This window comes from Rhea americana, unplaced genomic scaffold, assembly GCF_003343005.1.
Source record: "Rhea americana isolate MKP2758 unplaced genomic scaffold, rheAme1 scaffold_160, whole genome shotgun sequence".
In the NCBI taxonomy this organism is placed as follows: Eukaryota; Metazoa; Chordata; class Aves; order Rheiformes; family Rheidae; genus Rhea; species Rhea americana.
The window spans coordinates 136,272-156,286 of NW_028185706.1; the positions used below are offsets into that span (position 1 = coordinate 136,272).

Sequence of the window (20,015 nt, forward strand, 5' to 3'; positions counted from 1 at the left end):
GTTGGTCTTCTCCAGAGAGATCTCTTGGCCTTAGCTGGCTAAAGTTGAAAGATCTGGGCTGTTGATGTAAAAGCGAAGGAAGAATTTTGTTTCAGAAATCCAGCAGAACATCCACTCTGCTTGTGAGAAGTGGTATGTTTCTCCTGTGGACTGTGTCTGTTTTCTGTGGTTTGCAGGTACCAGCTGTCACCCACCTCTGTTTCACTGACCAGAAGACATAAATGACCTCAGCAACAGAGTCCTCGTGTTGGTGTTTTGAAGATGAAGCACTGCATAATCTCTTAAAGCATACCACCTGAGGATATTGCTACCAACATGGACATCATTATTTATTTACTGATGCTTTAATCAGGAAGAGCTTTTTTGTAAACATGAATTGCTGGGCTCTTTCCTTAAGGTGTCGTTTCTTGTTTCATGCTATTGAAACATTAATCTTAACTCACTATGACTCCTTTCTGTTGGTCAGCTCTCAGGGGCATTTCCCTAGGCTAGAAAATGTGGGAGCTTTCAAGAACGTGTCTATTGTGCCAACTCAAGCTACTTGTGGGCTGCCAGACCGAGGTACTTTTTGTCATAGCTCAGTTGCTGTTGAAAGTATTATGTCCTGCACCCAGAGGTTTTGTGTTCAAGAATGTCCGTACAGGTCTTCACCTTCTTCCTACAAGTTGCTCCTTTCAGAAGGCCTTGGTACCTGTATCACAGAAGATAAAAAAGACTTGCATCCGGGGTCCTTCAGCAACGCTTCAAGCTTTATTTTTCATAATCACAAGGATTGCTTCTCTACTCCCCACTCAGTGAGGCTTGCAGTTTCGTTTACGTTAACTGTATGGTTGAAACCTGAGCAAGAAGGTGTAATGTAAGTAGTATTGCAGGTGTTTACTTTCCTGATGCTCTTAGAAAAATTGATCATTGTAGTCACAGTCATTATTAGCAAGCTATTTAAAATYTTAAAAAAGTACAATGAGAAACTATGACGTTTTAAAGCTGTATTTAGGTTGGAGTCTTCACAAGTGTCAGAACAAGTAGGATCGGTTTCTGTAATGCTGACGCAGATGATAGTCCCCTTATTTTCAGTGGAACTATTGATACACAAAATGCATGTCTATCCTTTAAAATCTAAGTATGTGTTTCAAATCTAAGTACGTGTTTCTAATTCATATTGTTTCTTCTAAAAGCTTCTGGAAAGCATGTTATCAAGAATTTATGCTGTTGCTATTTTCGTGATGGAAAAAATGATCTAAAATTTTCGGACCCTCCCCCCCCCCACACACACACATGAGTTTACTCTTTTTAAAACAAACAAAGCCCCAAATCTCACAAAATTAATGTTCTGGTACTATGAAAGGGTAATATTCTTGGCTTTTCTGGAAGATCTGTGGAATGCTGACAAATTAGAGCTCATGTTCATGCTGCAACAAAATATTCCATTATTCAAACTGTTTGTGCAGTTTCACAAAGTGTTCACCAAATGGACATAACTAAACATGATTCTTCCCTTAACTGCCTACATGTCACATTTTTAGCAAATATGACTTTGTTATAAGTGCCTTTTCAGTTTGATTATGCCAGACTTTTTTGAAAAGCCTGTTTTCAGAGGAAAAACATCACAAATCCTGCAAAAAAGTTCACTTTACCTTAAGAATGCACAGCTGTCTCCTCTTCCTTCCCCGGTTATTCAGATCCTCTTTAAAGTAAAGCACATTAAAAATGTAGTACATTCCTTCAGAGCATGTTTTATAAATACTTTTGTACTTGTTCTCTTAGACTGCAAATAAYGATGTGCTGTATGCATCGTTCTTTAACTATTTTGCATGCTACTCTGAAATAGTAACTTTCTGTCTAGGTGGGTGAAAATCACTAGAAATAATAGAAACATTTAGAATTAATTATTCATGCATTTTGCAGACTATACCTTTAAAAGAACAACTTATCTATAATCTTCACACTATTAAAGTTGTGGTCTTTGAGAGGGAATAAATGTGAGCTCTACCTGGCAAAAGTGACTTTGGTTTGAGCTTAAGTTAAATCAACTCAGCTGAGGGAAYGTGTGAAGGAGTTTCTGGAGCTTTGGCCTAGTATATTTTATAGGCAGCATTTTTCATATGATGTTTGAATCTTGAACATCAGACAGCCCATTCTTGGGGTTGTCTTYTATCCTGAGTTTGTGGGCATGGATACATATCAGATTATTATTCAGCAGAGTGCATGCCTAACTTGAAGCAGAAAAGTCCGGCTAATTTCCAGGCAAGCTGTTGCAATGATATGTGGAGTGAGATCTGGGGAAATGTTTTGTCAATAGAATGGGCCGTTGGAACCTAAAACAATCAAATGTGTATGTGCCTTGTTTTAACTTGCTAAGTGCTATGCAGAAAGAGGGCCCCACTGAGATCTGATTATCTGTAGACTTTCATAAAACATTACTGACTCTGTTGTTATGTGCACAGTGTAGATATCCTTGTTCGGTGGGTTTTATAGATCACTTTAAAATTTAGATGTTTTACTTAATTTTTGCTACAGATCACTTTTTTCTGCTGCTGTGTGAGGTTGCTACTATGCAGCATGTAGAAATGACAATGGTATGGCCCAGTCCTGAAAATTGGAAGTTGGACAGCAGACTGCCAATGGACAAGATGATATGCTGTGGTCTGTTTTTTTTATTTCACTGTCCAGTGTTACACTGTYCATATAAATTTTTCTTTCAGGATACCAGTTTGGGGGAAGTTATAAAGATACAGCAAAACAGAAAAAAGAATTATGGGCACCTATTGCTCTTGACTAAAAGATAGAAAAGTTGAAATCTAGCAGGAGGGGGTCAGTATATATACATACATGCTAGTTGATAGATAACAACTGATTAAACTGGTAGAGCAGCAGGGGGAACTTGGGATAAGTTCATTGCATCATCAGGAGCAGAAGCCTGGTTTACTATACGTAGACACATTGCAACCAATATTGTATGATTAGTTCATGCAGAGAGATTCAAGCTAGTTTAGGTGTTTTGGGCATTATAGTCAAGGATAGTGTAGAGATACCTGTAATAYAAGCACTTGCAGAAAGCTAGTCAGCCGTTCCATGACACACCACTGAAGCTTGACTCAGAAGGCATCCTACAAAAGAGAAATAGCCTAACRGACTGTTAAGAAAATTATATATTTTTCTTTTATTGTATTGGTTTAGTGAATCCTTCAGGTTGGTAGAAGCAGTTAGATTTGCCAGGTGTCCTATGTTTTGCAGTCCCTGATGACTTCTGTTGTTTTGTTTGAAGTCATTTGTGAGAGAGACCTTTTAATCACCTATCTCTGCAGAGGGACTTTGCTAAATTTGAACCCATTTGAACAAAGTCTTTGCGCTGCAACCTGACAACATGAGGAAGATGGGCCAGAACCCTCTGCTTGTTTTACAAGTAGAATAATTGAAAATTTAACAAGATACTTCAATTACTGRCTAAGTCTTCTGGTATTAAGTACAGCAGACCCACAATTTTTGGATTTGCCATACCAGTGCACTTCTCTGTGCTGAATGTAAAATGCTAGAGAAAGACAAGGAAAGAACTCAGGAGTCCTGAGGTATGACACCCTCAGAAAGACTGCAACGTTTCTTAGTTACGGATGTGCCCCTGCAAGAGAATAGCAGAATCTTTCTGYTAGGAGTTACTGTGCTTATTGAAGTGGGAAATACTGGCACAAGGATCCAAAGTTTGAGGGCCCTTAGACGTTTGTGACTTTCCAGGAGACATATATATGTGGGTAATTAAAGACATGAAGGAGAATTTTCTTCATCAGTTTCATATACTAAGATTTCTTATGTGAAATGGGAAAAGAATATGCTTTCATAGAAAGGGAAGTCAGGTCATCTACAGATTTATTTATTTTGAAGCCTCAATGTTATTCTAAGATGTATGGTATAGATATTTATGGGTATACTGCTAATTTACTGCATTTGGAGGTCCTGAAGAAAAGCAAGAGAATAGTGAGAAAACACATTTGTAAGTTCAGTCTTAAATTTACTTCCRTTTAGACAGAAGTACAGTAAGTGAGCAAAGCTCCCTGAATTGTTCTCTGTCAGTGCTTCCTCTCATGCTGCACACCCACCCATCAGTTAATCTAAATGCTTTCAGTAAACCTATGCATAGAATTTAGYATAATACAGACTTTAGTATGATATAGGAAATACATGATAACTACTAGAAATAGAATAGGATAAGAATAAATGTAGAAGGTTAGCCTGTATGCGTAATTATTAAAGGAAATATATACCAATTTAGCATGAATTGGGCTAACTGGAAGTTAGATGACCAGAAAGTATTGAAGGTGAAAAAGAAATGAGCTGAGGTTTCCTATGCACAAAAGTCAGATGGGATGATCTGACTGTGAAGTAGGCACTAGATGTATTATTTTATCTTTATATAAATTCAGATACTGTACATTACTGATTAATCTGAAGGGGGGAATTGCCTTAAGGTACTATACATGTGATTTTTTTTTTTTGAGCTTCTATTCCTGCAAATGCTCATATTTCTGAGCATATTTTCCAAACTGTTCTTGAAATTTACTCACTGAAGGCAGTTGAGCAAGATTTTTTTCCTCCAAATAGATCGCTTCCCTATTAGTCTTTTTTGAGGTGACTTTTACCTTGGTTTTTAAATACCTCTTCTTCATATGTTTACTTTTATTTTAATTTCTTATTTGCATAATTACCRATTGCTTTAATTTCATATCTTGTATTACATGAATTTGCTGTGTCATGTCTGTACTGCATTGCTCTGTACTCAGTTTATTGCATAATTAGATTAAGTACAATTATTTTTCACTACCATGAAAGCCTACTCTCCCTAAATAGGATAGTTTTACTAGAAAGTCATGGTTTCCAGTTAATGTGTGGGGATCAGCAGTGCATCCATGTTAGACTGTATAGAATGTTTTTGTTTTGAAAGCTGACAGGTAGATTTGTTTGGTTTGCTTATTCTCCTTTTCAGCCCACCGTTGTGAATTACAGTCAGGCTCTGTAGGTTTGCAGTTTACCAAAAGTCTGAAACCTCACAGAGAGCAGTGCATGTAAAAGCATGGTTGSAATGGGAAATAGTACTCCTAGTCAGAAGTAATGCTTATACCTGTTTTGCATCTGTTAGCATCATTTTTTATTCTTTTTCTTCTCTGTTTTATACCTTTCTTGATTTTTTTTCTCTTTCAATAGCAAGTCATAATTCACATTTGTTGTTTCCAGTTTTCAAAGTGATGTACATCAAGGTCACTTCTCTTCTTAAAGTCATGACACCTGTGGGGGAAAAAAGAAAAAAAAAGGGGGGGGAATGTTTGTTTTAGATAAACAATAATCAGATAATCCATTTTTTGTTTATTTTACTTATCCAGGAACTGGCTAAATTCAGTTCCTAAATATTTTGCTATTTAGCTGAACCTTCCCACACATTTATTATCTAGCAAAACTAGCACGTTTACAAGCAAACAATATATTGAAAAGACTAATCAACAATATATTAAGAAATATATTTTTAGGAAGGGTTGGAAAATAGTCTGCATTCTGCAAGTTGTTTTGACAACATTACAACAGACTAAAATGGTAACAGTAAAAAAATTAATTTTCTCTTGGATTTAAATGTGAATCAGTGAATAATGGCAGTGTCAACCTTCTTTCTGATTCTTTTCTTCTGTAAATGTATGTTAGTGAGGACTGAAGCAAAGCAAAGAAGTTTCTCAGCAGATAATTCTTTTTTTCTGAAATACATCTAAGTAAATCCTAGTCTCAAATGAATTTTATACACTTTTCTCTCCTGATTTAGTAGTACATTAATTTGCTCCAGTGTAACTGTTACAATATTTGACTTTTCATAAGTAAGTTGGGATTGGTTTTCTCAAGCAGCGGAAAATGGAATGTAGGGGTTTTTTTGTGTTGTGCTTATGATGGCATTAGTAAATAAAATACATAGCCGATTGAGAAGTGTATGTATAGCCTGTGCTTTCTGAGGAGCYTTGGTATCATGGTAACCAGTTTGGCAAAACTACATGGAACAGCTAGATATGCAACATGCTTTGCTATAAGTGATGTTCTTTGTCCATATTGCATTTGATATTGATGTGAAATCTCAGTGGAAAAGAACTAAGAAGTGGCTGGATAGCCCTGCTGTCTAGCTTTGCTGCCATTAATTTAGAGAAAAGCTGCRTCAGAGGGGCAGTATAGGAAAAGCTCTACTTTAGCTGGATTGATTAGGTGGAAAAACAGATGATTTGTTTCCAGAAAATGTTATTCATAGTACTTTCATAGGTGTATTACATTTGCTTCGTTGGAACAAGAAAAGTGTAAATGTCTCAACAGGATGTGCTGTGTTGTGCAGCTTTGTAACAAAAGTGCAGCAGAGAACTTAATGAAGCAGAAGGTTAAATATTAGTTTTAACAGCAATAGCCAACCCCTATGTTTTCTGTCATGGAACCCTGAAAGAAGAAGTGAAATGAGGGTGAATGCATTTATGTATATATATTGCAGATTAAGAAAAAATGTTCATAAAAATCACTTTATACTTAGTACATCTGGTGACTTTCACTGTCACTGAGCATCTGCTCAAGAGCTGTATTTTTAACGTTTATTTTAATACATTSGGGTTGGCATCACTTTACAAGGTAGCACCTTGGCAAGAATGTGTATATATGTGTGCCTCTGACCTTATGTTGTTTTTCTTGGTTATTTCCAAAGGTGTGTGATAGAAAAGGCTATTGATGGGCAGACTGTGTTCAAACTCACAATCTCTGAGAAAGAGACCATGTTATATTATCGCACAGTAAATGGTTTGCAGCCACCAATAAAAGTAATGACATTGGGGAGAATTCTTGTGAAGAAATGGATTCATCTTAGTATCCAGGTGAGTAAAATAAAAAGAATATATTATTTGTTGAAACACAGCATTTGTGTGAGAATAGTATAACTGTATAAACAGCTGCACTAACAAGGATAAATTGGGTGATATGGCTKATAATCTTGCAGGGAAGAATCTTAATTTGAGGGGCCAATTTTGAGGCAGTTGCTGATTTAGGCCTGGAAATAAATGCTGTGCACATATTCAGCTTAACAAGCAAGACTGAAAACTCTCAGTCCTAAGAACACTGTTACTTGAGGTGAAGAAAATCTACTTTTTCTGATGTTAATGATTCTTGGGTCTCCAAGATGGTTTTTATTTTTATTTTTTTTAGAGAGAGAGAATGCCATCCTTATCTGTACACACAAACTTACCTTGTAGAGATGTGCCCCATTTTATTATGAACACTTCTTACAGTGCATATAATTGAACATGTGTACAGTTTTGCAGGATCAGTTAAGCTAGTAAATTATAAAGCTATTACCTCTTATTTTAAAAATACCATTCAGAATTGTAAAGACATAATCCCTATGTTCAAAAAATCTTTTGTTGACATAACTTTATAAWAAGTATACAAATACCCGCTGAGGATAAAGCAAAATTGAATTTGTTAAATTTTAAACTGTATGTACAAAAATCAGTAAACAAATACAGTAGAAAGTAAGGACATTTGGTTGTTTGCATGTCTTAATAATTCCCAGCAGACTCTCTAGTAAATTCTGTGTGTAAGTAAAGTTCAACTAATAATTAAAAGCTCTAATTATTAAKTATTGAAATGTTTGTCTTCTTTCCTTCATTTCCTTTATCTAGTCTATTAAATTTTGTTTGGCTTAGAGCACAATCAAAGAACAGTTTTCCTGCTTTCTTGAAACTTGCTAAAAGGTATTGACTGTGATTTGGATTTTTAGTGCTGATCTTGTCACTCSTAAGAAGTAACTAAGCTGACATCTTGAATTTTTTTCATTTTCTTTTTTCCAGGATAACATCRTGGTAGTGTGAATAAGATTTTGGCTGTTGGATTAAAAGAGTGACCTTAATGTAGAACTAATGAATGTTGCGCTTCAAACATTCTAAGAGTGCTACGTTAGTGCTTTTGCTGTCAGCTGTTTTTTTTTTTTTTAAAAATTAATCTCAGAAGCTACTAAAATCTGGGATAGGAGGGTGAAGGGGCTAGCTTTAAATACACACATCTTATTTCATATTGCAGAGAACCTCCAAGCGCTCCCTAGAATTCAGTCCTTTTTTTCTTTGGGAAAAGTAGTCCAATACATAGTAGCAGAAAGGAAGCGTAAGTTCTAGAGCCTTAGAGAGACTACAGATTTAATACCTTTTTTCAAGTTTCTGAGAGCAGGATAGAGCTTCACATTCTGTGATCTGTATTACTGTAGAATTCAGCTTTCTGTTAAGGATGATGGTGGCTGCAGCATGTTCCTTTGRTAGACAAATCTAATTCTAAAATCTCAGGTGAAGTTTTAAATATTTTTGYAAAGCTTTAGCAAGTGTCCAAAAGCATTTTTCTATAAATGGAGAAATAAATGAAAATAACAGTGTGAGAGAGATTGAGCAAATTCATGCAAAAGTAGCATTCATATGAAAGTGGATGTGTCTTCAGACAACAGTAATGTTTGACCATGATAAGATAGTTCTGAAAATGTTATAGATTGAAGCTTTGTCCTTCCTTCCAAATACAAGTGTTTCTTTAAGCTATTTAAAAAAGCATTCTGAAGATTAAAGGACTATGCAATTTTATAGGCATTAGTAATTTTAGTTAAAGGCAGTAGGATACCCTGGAGTTTACAACCAAAAGTACAAAGTAGCTGAACTTAGAACAAGCTAGTGATATTTGACTTCAGTGACTAACCAGCCCTCTCCCCAGGCAATGACTAGGCAGTGAGTGGTATGCCTCTGTACTACATTGYGGAGTGGAAGTCCTTATGTGAGCTATAGGTGAGATAAAGGGTAAAGGCAGCAGGGCTAGCTGTGGCAGAGTAGAATGATAGGTGTGCTTATTACCACTTCTAGCTTTTCCAGGTGAGTGAGATCATGTAGAYGTCTGTGCTTTTCTGTTGAGAGAAAAAAGCCTGCCTCTAATAYCTATAAATAATTAGAGATCTTAGTTCTGTGTCACTGTTTGTTGTAGGTATGTCCTTATTTTTTACCTGGGACAAGTCCTAGGCCTAAACTCAGTGACTGTTAAATTAAGATAGCTTGAGGTCCTCTTCCAGCCACACTGGTTTTGAAGTGCTTATAGTCATAAAGTTAGTGTAGTTGTTATATAACCTATTTCTATGGTAACAAACAAACAAAAAATCTAGCTTCAGTTCTCTTCAGCATATTGTCATAGRATTGGTTTTGGATGTGAAGTGTCATGTATGTATCTGTAGTGTTCAGTCCCAAGCTATTAGGGTTTAACTAAACTATTAAGTTTAACTAAACTAACAGTAGATTCAACATTTTTTTTTTTTAAATACTGTACAGAATTTGGCAGGTGTTAAGAGAACATTGGCATTGTTTTTATTTGGGATCTTTTTAGAGCTCCATGGTACTGTGCTGACGTAAAAAATCTATCCAGGCTTATTTGACAGCTTGCTTGATATGATTTTTGGACTAAAAGAAAATGAAGTTTATGAATGTTGTTTTATGGAACACCTAAATACTGTTCCTGATAAGACGGTTGAAAATGTGGAATGGATATCTTCATGCAATTAATAAAACTTGCATATGTGGAGAAAATGGAGTAAATAGCAGCAGTAACATATTTGGAGTTACAGAAAACCTAAAATCTGAACTTCAGAGGAAAAGTGATAGGATGGGATACTGCTATGATAAGCAGAATTTTACAAAAAGAAATGGTATTCTCCRTGCATGAACCACAGCAGGCATAAGCTCTTCAAATTCTTTTTAAAAATACTGACTTTTACAATTTTCAGATAATGTAATTCAGAGATAGGTGGTAGCTGAAGATATATGTAGTAATGTCTCTTCTTATGAAAATGTTTTTCCTTCTTGCCAAAGGTAGAGACATCTAACCTATTGACTGACAGAATTCAATTTCCCCCAAATTTGAAGTTAGAAACATTAAGTGCCACATTCTTACATACTTGGACATGATACTGCAGATAATTAATATCTCTGACCTCCAGTATACATRTATATTTTTTAGTAGTTGAATATTGGTAGATCAAGTAGATCCAGTAGGTCCTTGTTTTCTCTGAGGCTCCTAAACTTTTAAGCAGTGTAGCTTTTCTCTTAAATTCTTTGATGATTTGAGTCTTTGTAAATGTAGATGACAACAGTGGATCAAAATAGGTATCAATTTTATTGGAGGTAAACTTGATCAGATACTCCAGAGTATTGCAAAGTATTATTTAGTCCATGCACAGTATTGCATGTTTGTTTGGTAGATCGTGTGATTGTCTACTTTGAGGCTAGTTTGGTTGGTCTGGGTGTCTTTGGTTGGAGGAGAGGAATAAGAAGGGTTTGGGGTGTGATCCATTGCTACTTAGCAGCTATGGGTCTGATTACAGGTATCCCTAGTTTATCTGGACAAAAGTTCAAAAAGCCACATGATCAGCAAATGTTAGATCTTACTAATATGGTTAACAAATAGGGGTACCTATGGGGACCTATCCCTAAGGAAAAAGCAATAGTTGCTGGTTGGGCAACAGGAAATTTGTGCCTCTTGTTTGTGACAAGACACAGATGCCATGCAGGGACAGGTTGGCTGGCTGAGAGTGAGAGCAGCCGTACTGTGTGGGGCTAGTGCCTGCCTCAGAATCAGCTGCAACTGAGAAGGTGGGGATTGAGGCAAAAGGCTTTAAATGATGACCAAGAATCATAGGCCTTTCATGATGACTAGAATAACAGTGGGGGAGATAAGGGGATTTGGTCTTGGTAACAGTGTTCAGGGGAAATCGGTGAATTTTTGTGTTTGTTTTTTTGGCTGTTTTGTTGTGTTTTGCAAAGTGTGTGTTATGTGCATGATGCAGCTGACTGAGAGAGGCTTCTCTACCCAGAAGCTAGAGTCCGAGCTACTGTCTGAACATAGATATGCTTAATATGAGACTAAGAGTCAAGCAATTGGTAAAAGCTGGGAGCCTATAAACAGGTGTTAATAGGAAAAGCTGAAATATTTGCACGTAAATGCTATGTAACAAGCAACATGACAGAGGGATCTTGAAGTACTGGTGGCAGATGTGCAATAACTTGCAGAGAGAGCATAAATATGGTGTGACAGCAGGTGTGTTTGAAATTCAGGTATAAGAGCACGTGTGTGAACTATTCTGGAATAACAAAAGTGGAATGGTAGAATACCACCAAATAATAAGAGAGAAAGATAAAAGAAAGGACAACACGGACTAGGACTAAAAAGAATTTATTTGGAATAAAATTCCAAAAGTGAGCTGAGGTAGGTGAGGAAAAGATTAGTAAATGAACTCTACTGAGGAAATCTAGGAACTTAAATCCTCAGGTTTGGATTTCAATGTGTGACTTATTAGAAAGAAGAACTACTAAGAACTATGTCATTACAGAAGCTTATTCTTTTGTTTATACCTGGGAAATTAAAGTTCTGCTAACAAGAGCAGGCCCAAACATTCCTGTAGGTTCTGGATGAAAGGTTTCTTCATCAACTAGTTGCTGAAATAGAAAGTCTAGATACCAACTTTGTTAAGTGATGAAGGCATTATTGGAGATGTTGGTCTTAAAAAATAATATTCACCAGAGTAGTCGTAACTTGATTCAGTTGAAATAGAAGAATAAACAAAAATGGTTCTGTCACTATGCTTTTGGGTTTCACAAAGGACTACCATGATAAAACAAGGTGAACAGATGAGCCCTGAGATAGATGAAGAAAAAGCCTGGAAGTTCTTCAAAATAAAAGAAGTGATAAATTTAAGAGGAATCTCTGCCCTTAACAAGGGGAAAAAAATGGAGAAATAGTACCCACAGCTAACTGGGTGAATAAGCACATTTTCAATTAGAAATGGCAGTCTACAAGCAGTGGGGTGTGGGGGAGCAAATTTGCAGAGATTCCTGTGTAGGAATAGAAATAATACTGTAAAGATGTCAAGCTGAATTAGACTTTGCAATGAATATTAAATGGTAAAAAGGTTCTTAAGATGTTTTATATAGGAAGACAAAGCCTTGTGGAGTGAAGATGTGCYTGAGATTAAGGATAATTTAAGTAAGGTCCCCAAACTAAATAAATAATTTGCTCCTGTTTTCAAAAAAAAATAATGAGAGTCATTGAGCAAAAATGAGGTGTATAACAGAAATGAAAATATGTAAACAGGAACAATCATAAAGTGGAGGAAACATGAACTAAGAAACTTACTGTGTACATGCTGATGCAACTGGATTGTCATTGTCCAAAAGTTCTGAAATAACTGGTGCATAAAATCATTTGACACTGAGATATTCTATATGAATCTAGCAAGTTAGAGGTGGTAATATAATGCTTACACTCAGGAAGAGGAGGGAAAAAGACCTATTTGTCTCAATGCACTGGCATATGAGAATTTAGAGCACACCTTTGAAGGAACAGATAAAGGAGAAGAGGTATATGAAAAATGGGATAAAATACACCACTCCCTTCCTTGATCAGAAAACTGATTTTCAGGCAAAGCAAATATGTCAGATTTCTTCTATCTGTACTTCAGTAAAGCATTGATAAGACACCCCGGGAGAAACTGTAGAGTTGTAGGAAATGTTCTTGGAGAGGGGTGGCAATAGATACTGCTGAAAGGAACTTACTTGTAATGCCTAAAAAAGAGATTACAAGTGAGTTCCTCTAGGATTAGTCTTTGGACTAGCTTTATATTATATTTTTGTTAATGATCTTGGTGGAAATATTAAAGAGTATACTGATAAAGTTGGCTGATAACATAATCTGGAGAGATGTCATTGGAGAGAGGATTATTGAGATGTCATACRGGAAAAATGGAATGACTGAATGGATGAGGGTAACAGACATGAAATAAAAGTTGATATTACAAAATGTAAACTCATAAATTTTGAAACCAATAACAAAAATTTTTGCTAAGTACATAGTCATCAGAAAAATGACTGAAATAATGGATCAGGTGGTAATGATGAATAACTAGCCTGATGTGGCCATGGAAAAGGAATGTGTTAAGGGAATACATCGAGAGAGGCATTTCTAGTAGCATTGCTGCAGACTCTGAGATATCACGTGGAACGTTGTGTACAATTCAGACATTCGTGTTTAAAGAATGTGAATCAGAGCAGAGTTACTAGGTTACAATGGCAATGGAAAGGCTTTATGCAAGCCTTACAGGAGGCAAGTTGGAGAATCTTCTTTTGGGAGWTAACTGTACTGAAGAGTAGGAGGACATACAGTTTCCTTCTCTAAATGGGTTGTAAACTGGAAAAAGAACTATTTGAGATGGARATTATAAGATGGTTCTACTAGTGCAGTCTGTGTCTGAAAAAACATTCTGATCAGATTAGTGGGGATAAGAAAACTGTATCTGAAAGAAAAGTTCAGTAACTTTCATAAAAATGATAACGTGATTCAGTGCATCCTATAGGGGAAGATGGGATTTCTTAACATATCTTGTTCTTATGTAGGCGTATTATGGGATTTTTTTTTTTCTTTTTCCTGTAGCATTACTAAAATGAACTCTCAGCAGGACATTGGACATGAGCCACTAACAGTCTTGGAATGGACTGGAAAAAGCTACCTGGGACATCTATTTGGTCGTACTTTATTAATCTGAAAGTAACTTCCTCCTTTAAATAGTYTATGCAGCCTTCTTAATATATAGTATATTGCTAACAGAGTTATTGGCTGTCAACTTTATACCTAATAAACATTTGAGAAGAGTCATCCTTGAATAGTTCTGCAGAGGTAAATTGAAGTGAATTTGCAACCAAAGTGAATTTTAACCATTTTTTTCTACTTGTCAATTATTTCTCTGTAATGATGTGTGTGCTAGCTTTATTTTCCACTGCTTGTGATTTGTAAAGAAACTTACCCTTTTGTTTTGTAGTTTCTAACAGGGTTTTTTAACAGATTGCTTAACAGCCCATAAACTGTGGAGTTTTTGGTCTTGTTTTTTGTTTTTTCTTTTGAAATTACTAGCACTATTCTAGTTGATTTCAGTAGGTAAGTATCAAGTTCTTTWGGCTTCTGAACACTTTAGAATCATTCTGTTTGATCTTGATTTACTAGTATTTACCATTGTATCTTGGWGATATGTATTAGCCCAAACACTGATTTAAGGTACAGTGGAGTAAACAATATGTATAACCTTAAATTAAAAGAAACTGATATGCACTTAAATTGATGTCTTAAAAATGAACTTCAAAAAAAAAATCAAAACATTTGAAAGCATAACAATGTGTAATTAAGGTCAGTTGTGTACCTGATTATCTCTGCATAGTGATTAATGCCAAAATCAGATCTGTGCCGCTTAGTAACAGCAGCTCCATTGTGTATTTTCTTTCTCGTATTCACTGTTAAGGGTGTCTCACTTTCCCTTCATTACCCCCAGAATGTATTTAACTGATTAAGAAGAGTGCAATTTAAACATGAATTTTCAGATACATCCAAGGCTGCTGAAATGGGAGATTCTTTGGAATATTCCAAGACTGATATATTTGTTTCATATTTAGTGTCCACAATTATAAAAAAATAATCTTTTTACTAGCCTTTATTTTGCCTGATCATATCTATGTAACTCTGCCATGTTTTGGCAGACAGCAGCACATTAAAAGCTTTATAAAGTAAGTTTAAAATCTAAATGCAAAGAGGTAACCATGATTGAATTACTCTCCTGGGAGCAAAATGCTCTTAGAGTGCCTATTGAAATCAACATTATCATTTCCATACATGTCAAATATGAGTCATTTCTTAGTTTAGGCAAAATTTTTTTTATAAATCTTTAAATCTTCCAGTTCTTTCAGGAAAAGGTTAAAGTACTTATGATTTAATGAGACCGCTTTACATCATAACTGTTTGACTATCAAGAGAAAACTTGTCCTTTCCAATTTGTGAAATCCTTTTTTTTTTTTTTTTGCTCAAGTTTTGGAATACTTTAAAATTTATATTAAAAGCCGAGAACATAACACTTAAACATGGGGAGGAAAATATTTACTGTATATACTCTTTGTGTATATATTACTAAACCTGAGGTTTTAAGTAGAGTTCCTAGGAAGAGTACAGGAAACCAAGGAAGCCTTTTAACAGGTTGCTTCAGTATGTGATTCTGCGGTACCCTGCTTGAATTCATGAGTCCTTAATCATTATGAGTATTCTTTCAGTCCCCAAAAGGCAACAGGGAGCTTGCATCAACTGCACATATTAGAATTTCCTATCTATTAAATGTGTTTACGTGATTAAAATACTTAGGAGGATGGGATCTGTCCATCTAGTTGTTGCTGTGCTCCCGACAAACAGCAGAAATAAGCACGTTATACAGACTGTAACGTGTTCTGAGAGTCTGTTTAGAGAACTGTTCTTGGGGAAAAAAAATAAGCATAGCTCCCTTGGCAACTGGTTCATCGTTTAGCATCTGCTGTGATTGCAGCCCATTCAGATATTGCTGCTAAACTTGCAGCCTTGGGGTTCTTTAATGTAAATAACTTGCTGCACTGCMTCCAGAAGTGCTACTGTAGTGTTTGCCTCTTGTTCTCCCGGGCCATGGTTACTAGAATGAAGACTGGTTTCTGTTGATTTGATAGCTCTTGTTATAATAACTTTAGCTCCTTGGGAAACGGGTATTTCCCAGCTGCTCCTGTCTTCTCTCCACTTAAACTGTTTCTTAACAAAGACTTTCCTTCCTTCTTGAATATGAATTCAAGCAACTTCCCTGAGTATCTCCAGATTTACACTTGCCGACAGCAGTTGTGTGGGAGCACAAGACATCTAACCTTACCTAAGCCGGGATTTTAATTTCTGAGAATACCAAAAATACAGCTTTGCCAATGCCATCTTGACTACTCTGGTCTGGAAATTGCAAAACTAGAAATCTTATGAAGGTCTACACAGACTTAAGGTAGTATTTTTGGTGCTTTTTGTTTTTATTTATATTTTAGATAAAAATAGGTGAATTAAAGATGAATAAAGGTTCTGGACCCCACTCCCCCTTTTTTTTGAAAATAACTTCCATTGAGCCAAAAATTTTCAGGATAAATGGTTATGTGAATGAAGCTTCTAGTGACCATTGTAATATACAACATGTTACTTATTWTTATACATTGTTATTGGGCATAAAATATGTTTACAAAGGATACTTCTTCTTGCAAAAAAAAAAAAAAAAGAAAGATTCTAATACTTACTCTTATGGCAGCATACAACTCTAAAAGGCATGTCATGCCATAGTTAAGTAAGTAKCCTGCTTAGAGGAATGTATTGAAAGGCAAAGAAAAGAATAAAAGACATGCTTCAAGTGTTCAAATTCAGTATTAAGAATAATAGTAAAAATTGTATAACTAGAATTAAAGAACTAAGAGAAAGATGTATGCTGTTYGACAACATCCTGTGAATTAAACTGCGGTTGTTGCAATCAAATAACTATTTTCAGATTATTAGAAATCTGGAGTCCTATTGAAAGAGGGAAACAAAAAAAGYTATTTAACTAGGTAGCTCTTGATTCTGAATTAATCTCTTAAAGATATGTTTATGTGCGCTGCTCATAAGTGGATTCCCAGAAATGGATTACTTGGTACTCTTCCACAGCTGCATGACTGCTACTCCGTTCGTATATTTGTGTGCCCGTAGGTTGTGTAGAGGTTAAACTTTGAGAGACTGGAAGGAGCTGCATTTACTTGATATGACTTGGCATAAATCACCAAGATGACGCACAGTGTACATCTATATTAACAATWTCATGTGCATGAAGGGTGGTTCTTGGTGCAGATTTGTCTGGTGTCTGAATTTGGAGTTTTGTAGTATGTGCTGAAGTGCATAGCTGATGTGCTTGAACTTGATTCCTTTCAGGGGAGACTTAATTTTGAAGTTTTACACTGARGTATAAACATTTAGAGCACCCCACTTCCAATATGGACACAAGGTCTTGCAGCAATTAGCTGTAGGTGTATCCAGGGCAGAGGACTGGCAACTGGTGTGAGCTTCATTCTTGGTAAAGATTCACTGTGGAGGTCCTGAATTATGATTGATCACAACTATTGAACCATGGTCCTTCCCTCTTCATGCCATGCTAGTCACTAAAATAGATGTGTTTGAAGAGAAAGTTTCAAATACTTTGCAAGACTTTAAAAACTTTAAATGCAGCAAAGTATTCAGAGCAGCTTCTGCTTTTCTTGGTTATTTAAAAAAGGCAATTACTGTATTTGGTTCCAGTTTCTCTGGGAGACTTAAGTCAGATGTTCAGTTTTGTCATGGAAGACCCTGAACAGCTTGCTAGCTTGGCTGGAAACTAGTAATTTCTGTGATGAAAAGGGGGGGGAAGTACTCCTTCTCTCCATATATCTTGTTCCATTACCTCAGCTCAATAGTAACATAGTCTTTGCATTCTGCAAGAACTGCTGTGCTGGTCTGATGAAGGGTCTGTCTGTCYAGATATTCTGTCTTTAATTGTGAATGAGAAGTAGGTGTTTGGGAACAGCTTTCTTTAGATATATCCCTGACTTAGTTTCTGAAACCAGTGGCTTTGAAACTTCTGCTAGATACTCTGTGGAATAGTCACTGGCTGAACTATTTTCTGTGTAGTATTCTGATTCCTTTTTATAATTTGTATTTTTGGTCTTTCTACTGTCCTGTGGAGATGAGTTCCTCATATGTAATTATGGCTGCGCAATAGTGCTTTTTTTCCGTGTTTTAACTCTGCTGTCTCCTGATTTAATTCTGCTAATTTCTTTTGCATCAGTCACTTCCTTCTTACTGTTCTCATGCTATTTGAGGTTTTGGATTATAGAACTTGATCACATRTTTATAGACTCTGTATTCCTAGTTTGTTTCATCTCCCCTTTTATTTAAGCYATTCTACACTGGTCTTTTCAGAAAGTTTTTTGAGATTTTTATTGTAATAATTTTTGGGCTGCAGGAGTCAGAACTGCACTTGTCATTCAAGATATGCTGCTCTGGAAAAAAGAAAGATAAATTTATGTGGTGGCACAATGAAGTTTTRCGTTATTCATTCCTTTTCCAATAATCTCACTCGGTTTGCTCTTTGGCTGCCATGGAGCATTSAGCACATTAATGAGTGACTACCCACAATAACTCCAAGATCTTTTTCTGAGGTGACAATTGTGAGTTTATTATGTGTACATAGTTGAGAATATTTTCCTTGTATCTGATACTTTGAGCTTATTAACACATTTAGTCTGCTACTCTTTTGCTTGTTCCTTAACTATTTTGAGATACYTTTGTAACTTTGAAGTGAGCTTTAACTTTTATTATTTGGGTGTATTAACTACATCCATTGTCACCTCACTAATCGCTATTTTCAAGATAACGTAAAATGTTAAATAGCAGAAGTTGTGGGGAACCTGCCGATAAACTTCTGTCTGTGTGAGATGTGGCTTTTTAACGTCTATCCTTGTCGAAACCTTTCTGGAAAAACATTTTATTGAGCTCTTTTTTATCCATATGCCCACTAACTTCTTCAAAAAACTCAAATTTGGGGCTTGATTTCCTTCCACAAAAGCCATTTTGACTTTTCCAGTATATAGCATTTATTCATCTGTTTACAACTTCCATTTCGCATTTTATTTTCCAGTTCACTTTATTTGCTAATTATCAGAATAATTGCTCTAAGACCTGGTTATATATCATGCCTAAAATTTTAATTTCTGCATTATTCTTCAGTATCTGTTTCTGCTTGTTTTCTRTTTCTGCTGCTTTTCTAGTCTCCTTTTGAATTTGAAGATGCTACTCTTTCTTTCTTTTTCTTTTTTCTTTTTAAAAAAAAAGAAAATGGAGTTATGATATGTTTATACCACAGATTCTGTAGTAAGTTTTAAAAYAGCTTATTAAGTTTATGAAAATTTGAACTTGCTTTTAAAGTACAGCCACACTCCTTCACTGGCATGACCTACATCATTCCTGACATTCTGGTYCAACCGTCTTAGTTCATAGATTTCAAAGATGGGCACATTTTGTCATGGGCTATATGCCTGCTTAGTTAGGATTCTGTTTTTCAGATGTTTTGGGTACTTTYTTCCCTGAACTTGATCAGTTTCTTTCCTAATTTAGTATTCAAATAAACTGTTTTGATGTAGGAGAAATCTATCCTTCTTTAATTCTGTCTGTTCCAGAAAAATCTTTCAATTCTTACTCATCCTAAATCTCTTCTACCTACACGGTTTGCTCGATTGTGCACAGAATCCTGCAGCCTTGCTTGTCTGACCTGCTGATACTGGCAGCGTTTCAAAGAGTGGCACTGGCTTTGATCTTCTGCCTCCTGAATTAAAGCCAAAATATTTTCCCCTTGAACCTTTCCTCTATCATTTCTGGTGGTATTTAGATGTACCATTGCTATTGTCTGTGATCAGAGCTGACCTAAATAGTGAGTCTCTGTTCTTGCACCTGTAGGTATATCAACATATGATATTCAGTAGCAGCATAGATTGAACTTTSAATATTATTACTAATGAGACATTTGAAGACTGCAAGCTTCTGTATTTGTCCACTGGAATCCTTTTCCTAGAGACTTATCTTCAATGCTGAGAGATACTTTCWTTTTCTAGCCTGATAGCCTCTAACCATGGGACTTCTGTGGTCAAAAGAAAAAGTCTCTTAGAAAAAGTCTCTTACCTCTTTCAGCTGCTTTGGGTGGTTTGCTTCAGTCTTGATATTTGGTTTTCTCTCTTTGGGTTATTGCTTCTTTGTACTGAATGCACGTAGTTCCTGTCTCTAGGCAAGTAATTGTACATCTAACAGATAGGTAAACTGGTTTGCCACTCTTCTAACAGATAGGTAAACTGGTTTGCCACTCTTCTGTCAGACTAAATGCATTTTGTTGTATTTTGAGGCTAAAATGTGCTTGTTGGCATTTGTCTTTGCTGTTGATCAAAATTTCGCTGGCCTCTCCATGCTTTAACTTGAGACCTGCATACTAAAGTGTGTAGGATCTTCCTGAGCAATTTTGCCCTGATCCTCTTCTGGCACATCTGCAGCAAAACGCAGTTGATGGAGCTTCTGCATAACCTCTCTCTCTTTAG

The 20,015-nt window shown here is 35.9% G+C and overlaps 1 protein-coding gene across 1 annotated transcript in view; it reads left to right on the top strand.

Annotated features, from left to right (window-relative positions):
* The first annotated feature begins 341 nt into the window (after nt 1-341).
* The window catches only part of USH2A (usherin), a 399,365-nt gene continuing 379,691 nt past the window's right edge, over nt 342-20,015 (top strand). Inside the window, exons 1-2 of the mRNA XM_085300119.1 lie at nt 342-856; nt 6,707-6,872. Coding sequence (XP_085156245.1) covers nt 372-856; nt 6,707-6,872 — 651 coding nt within the window. The 5' untranslated portion in view covers nt 342-371. The remainder of the gene's footprint in view (nt 857-6,706; nt 6,873-20,015) is intronic.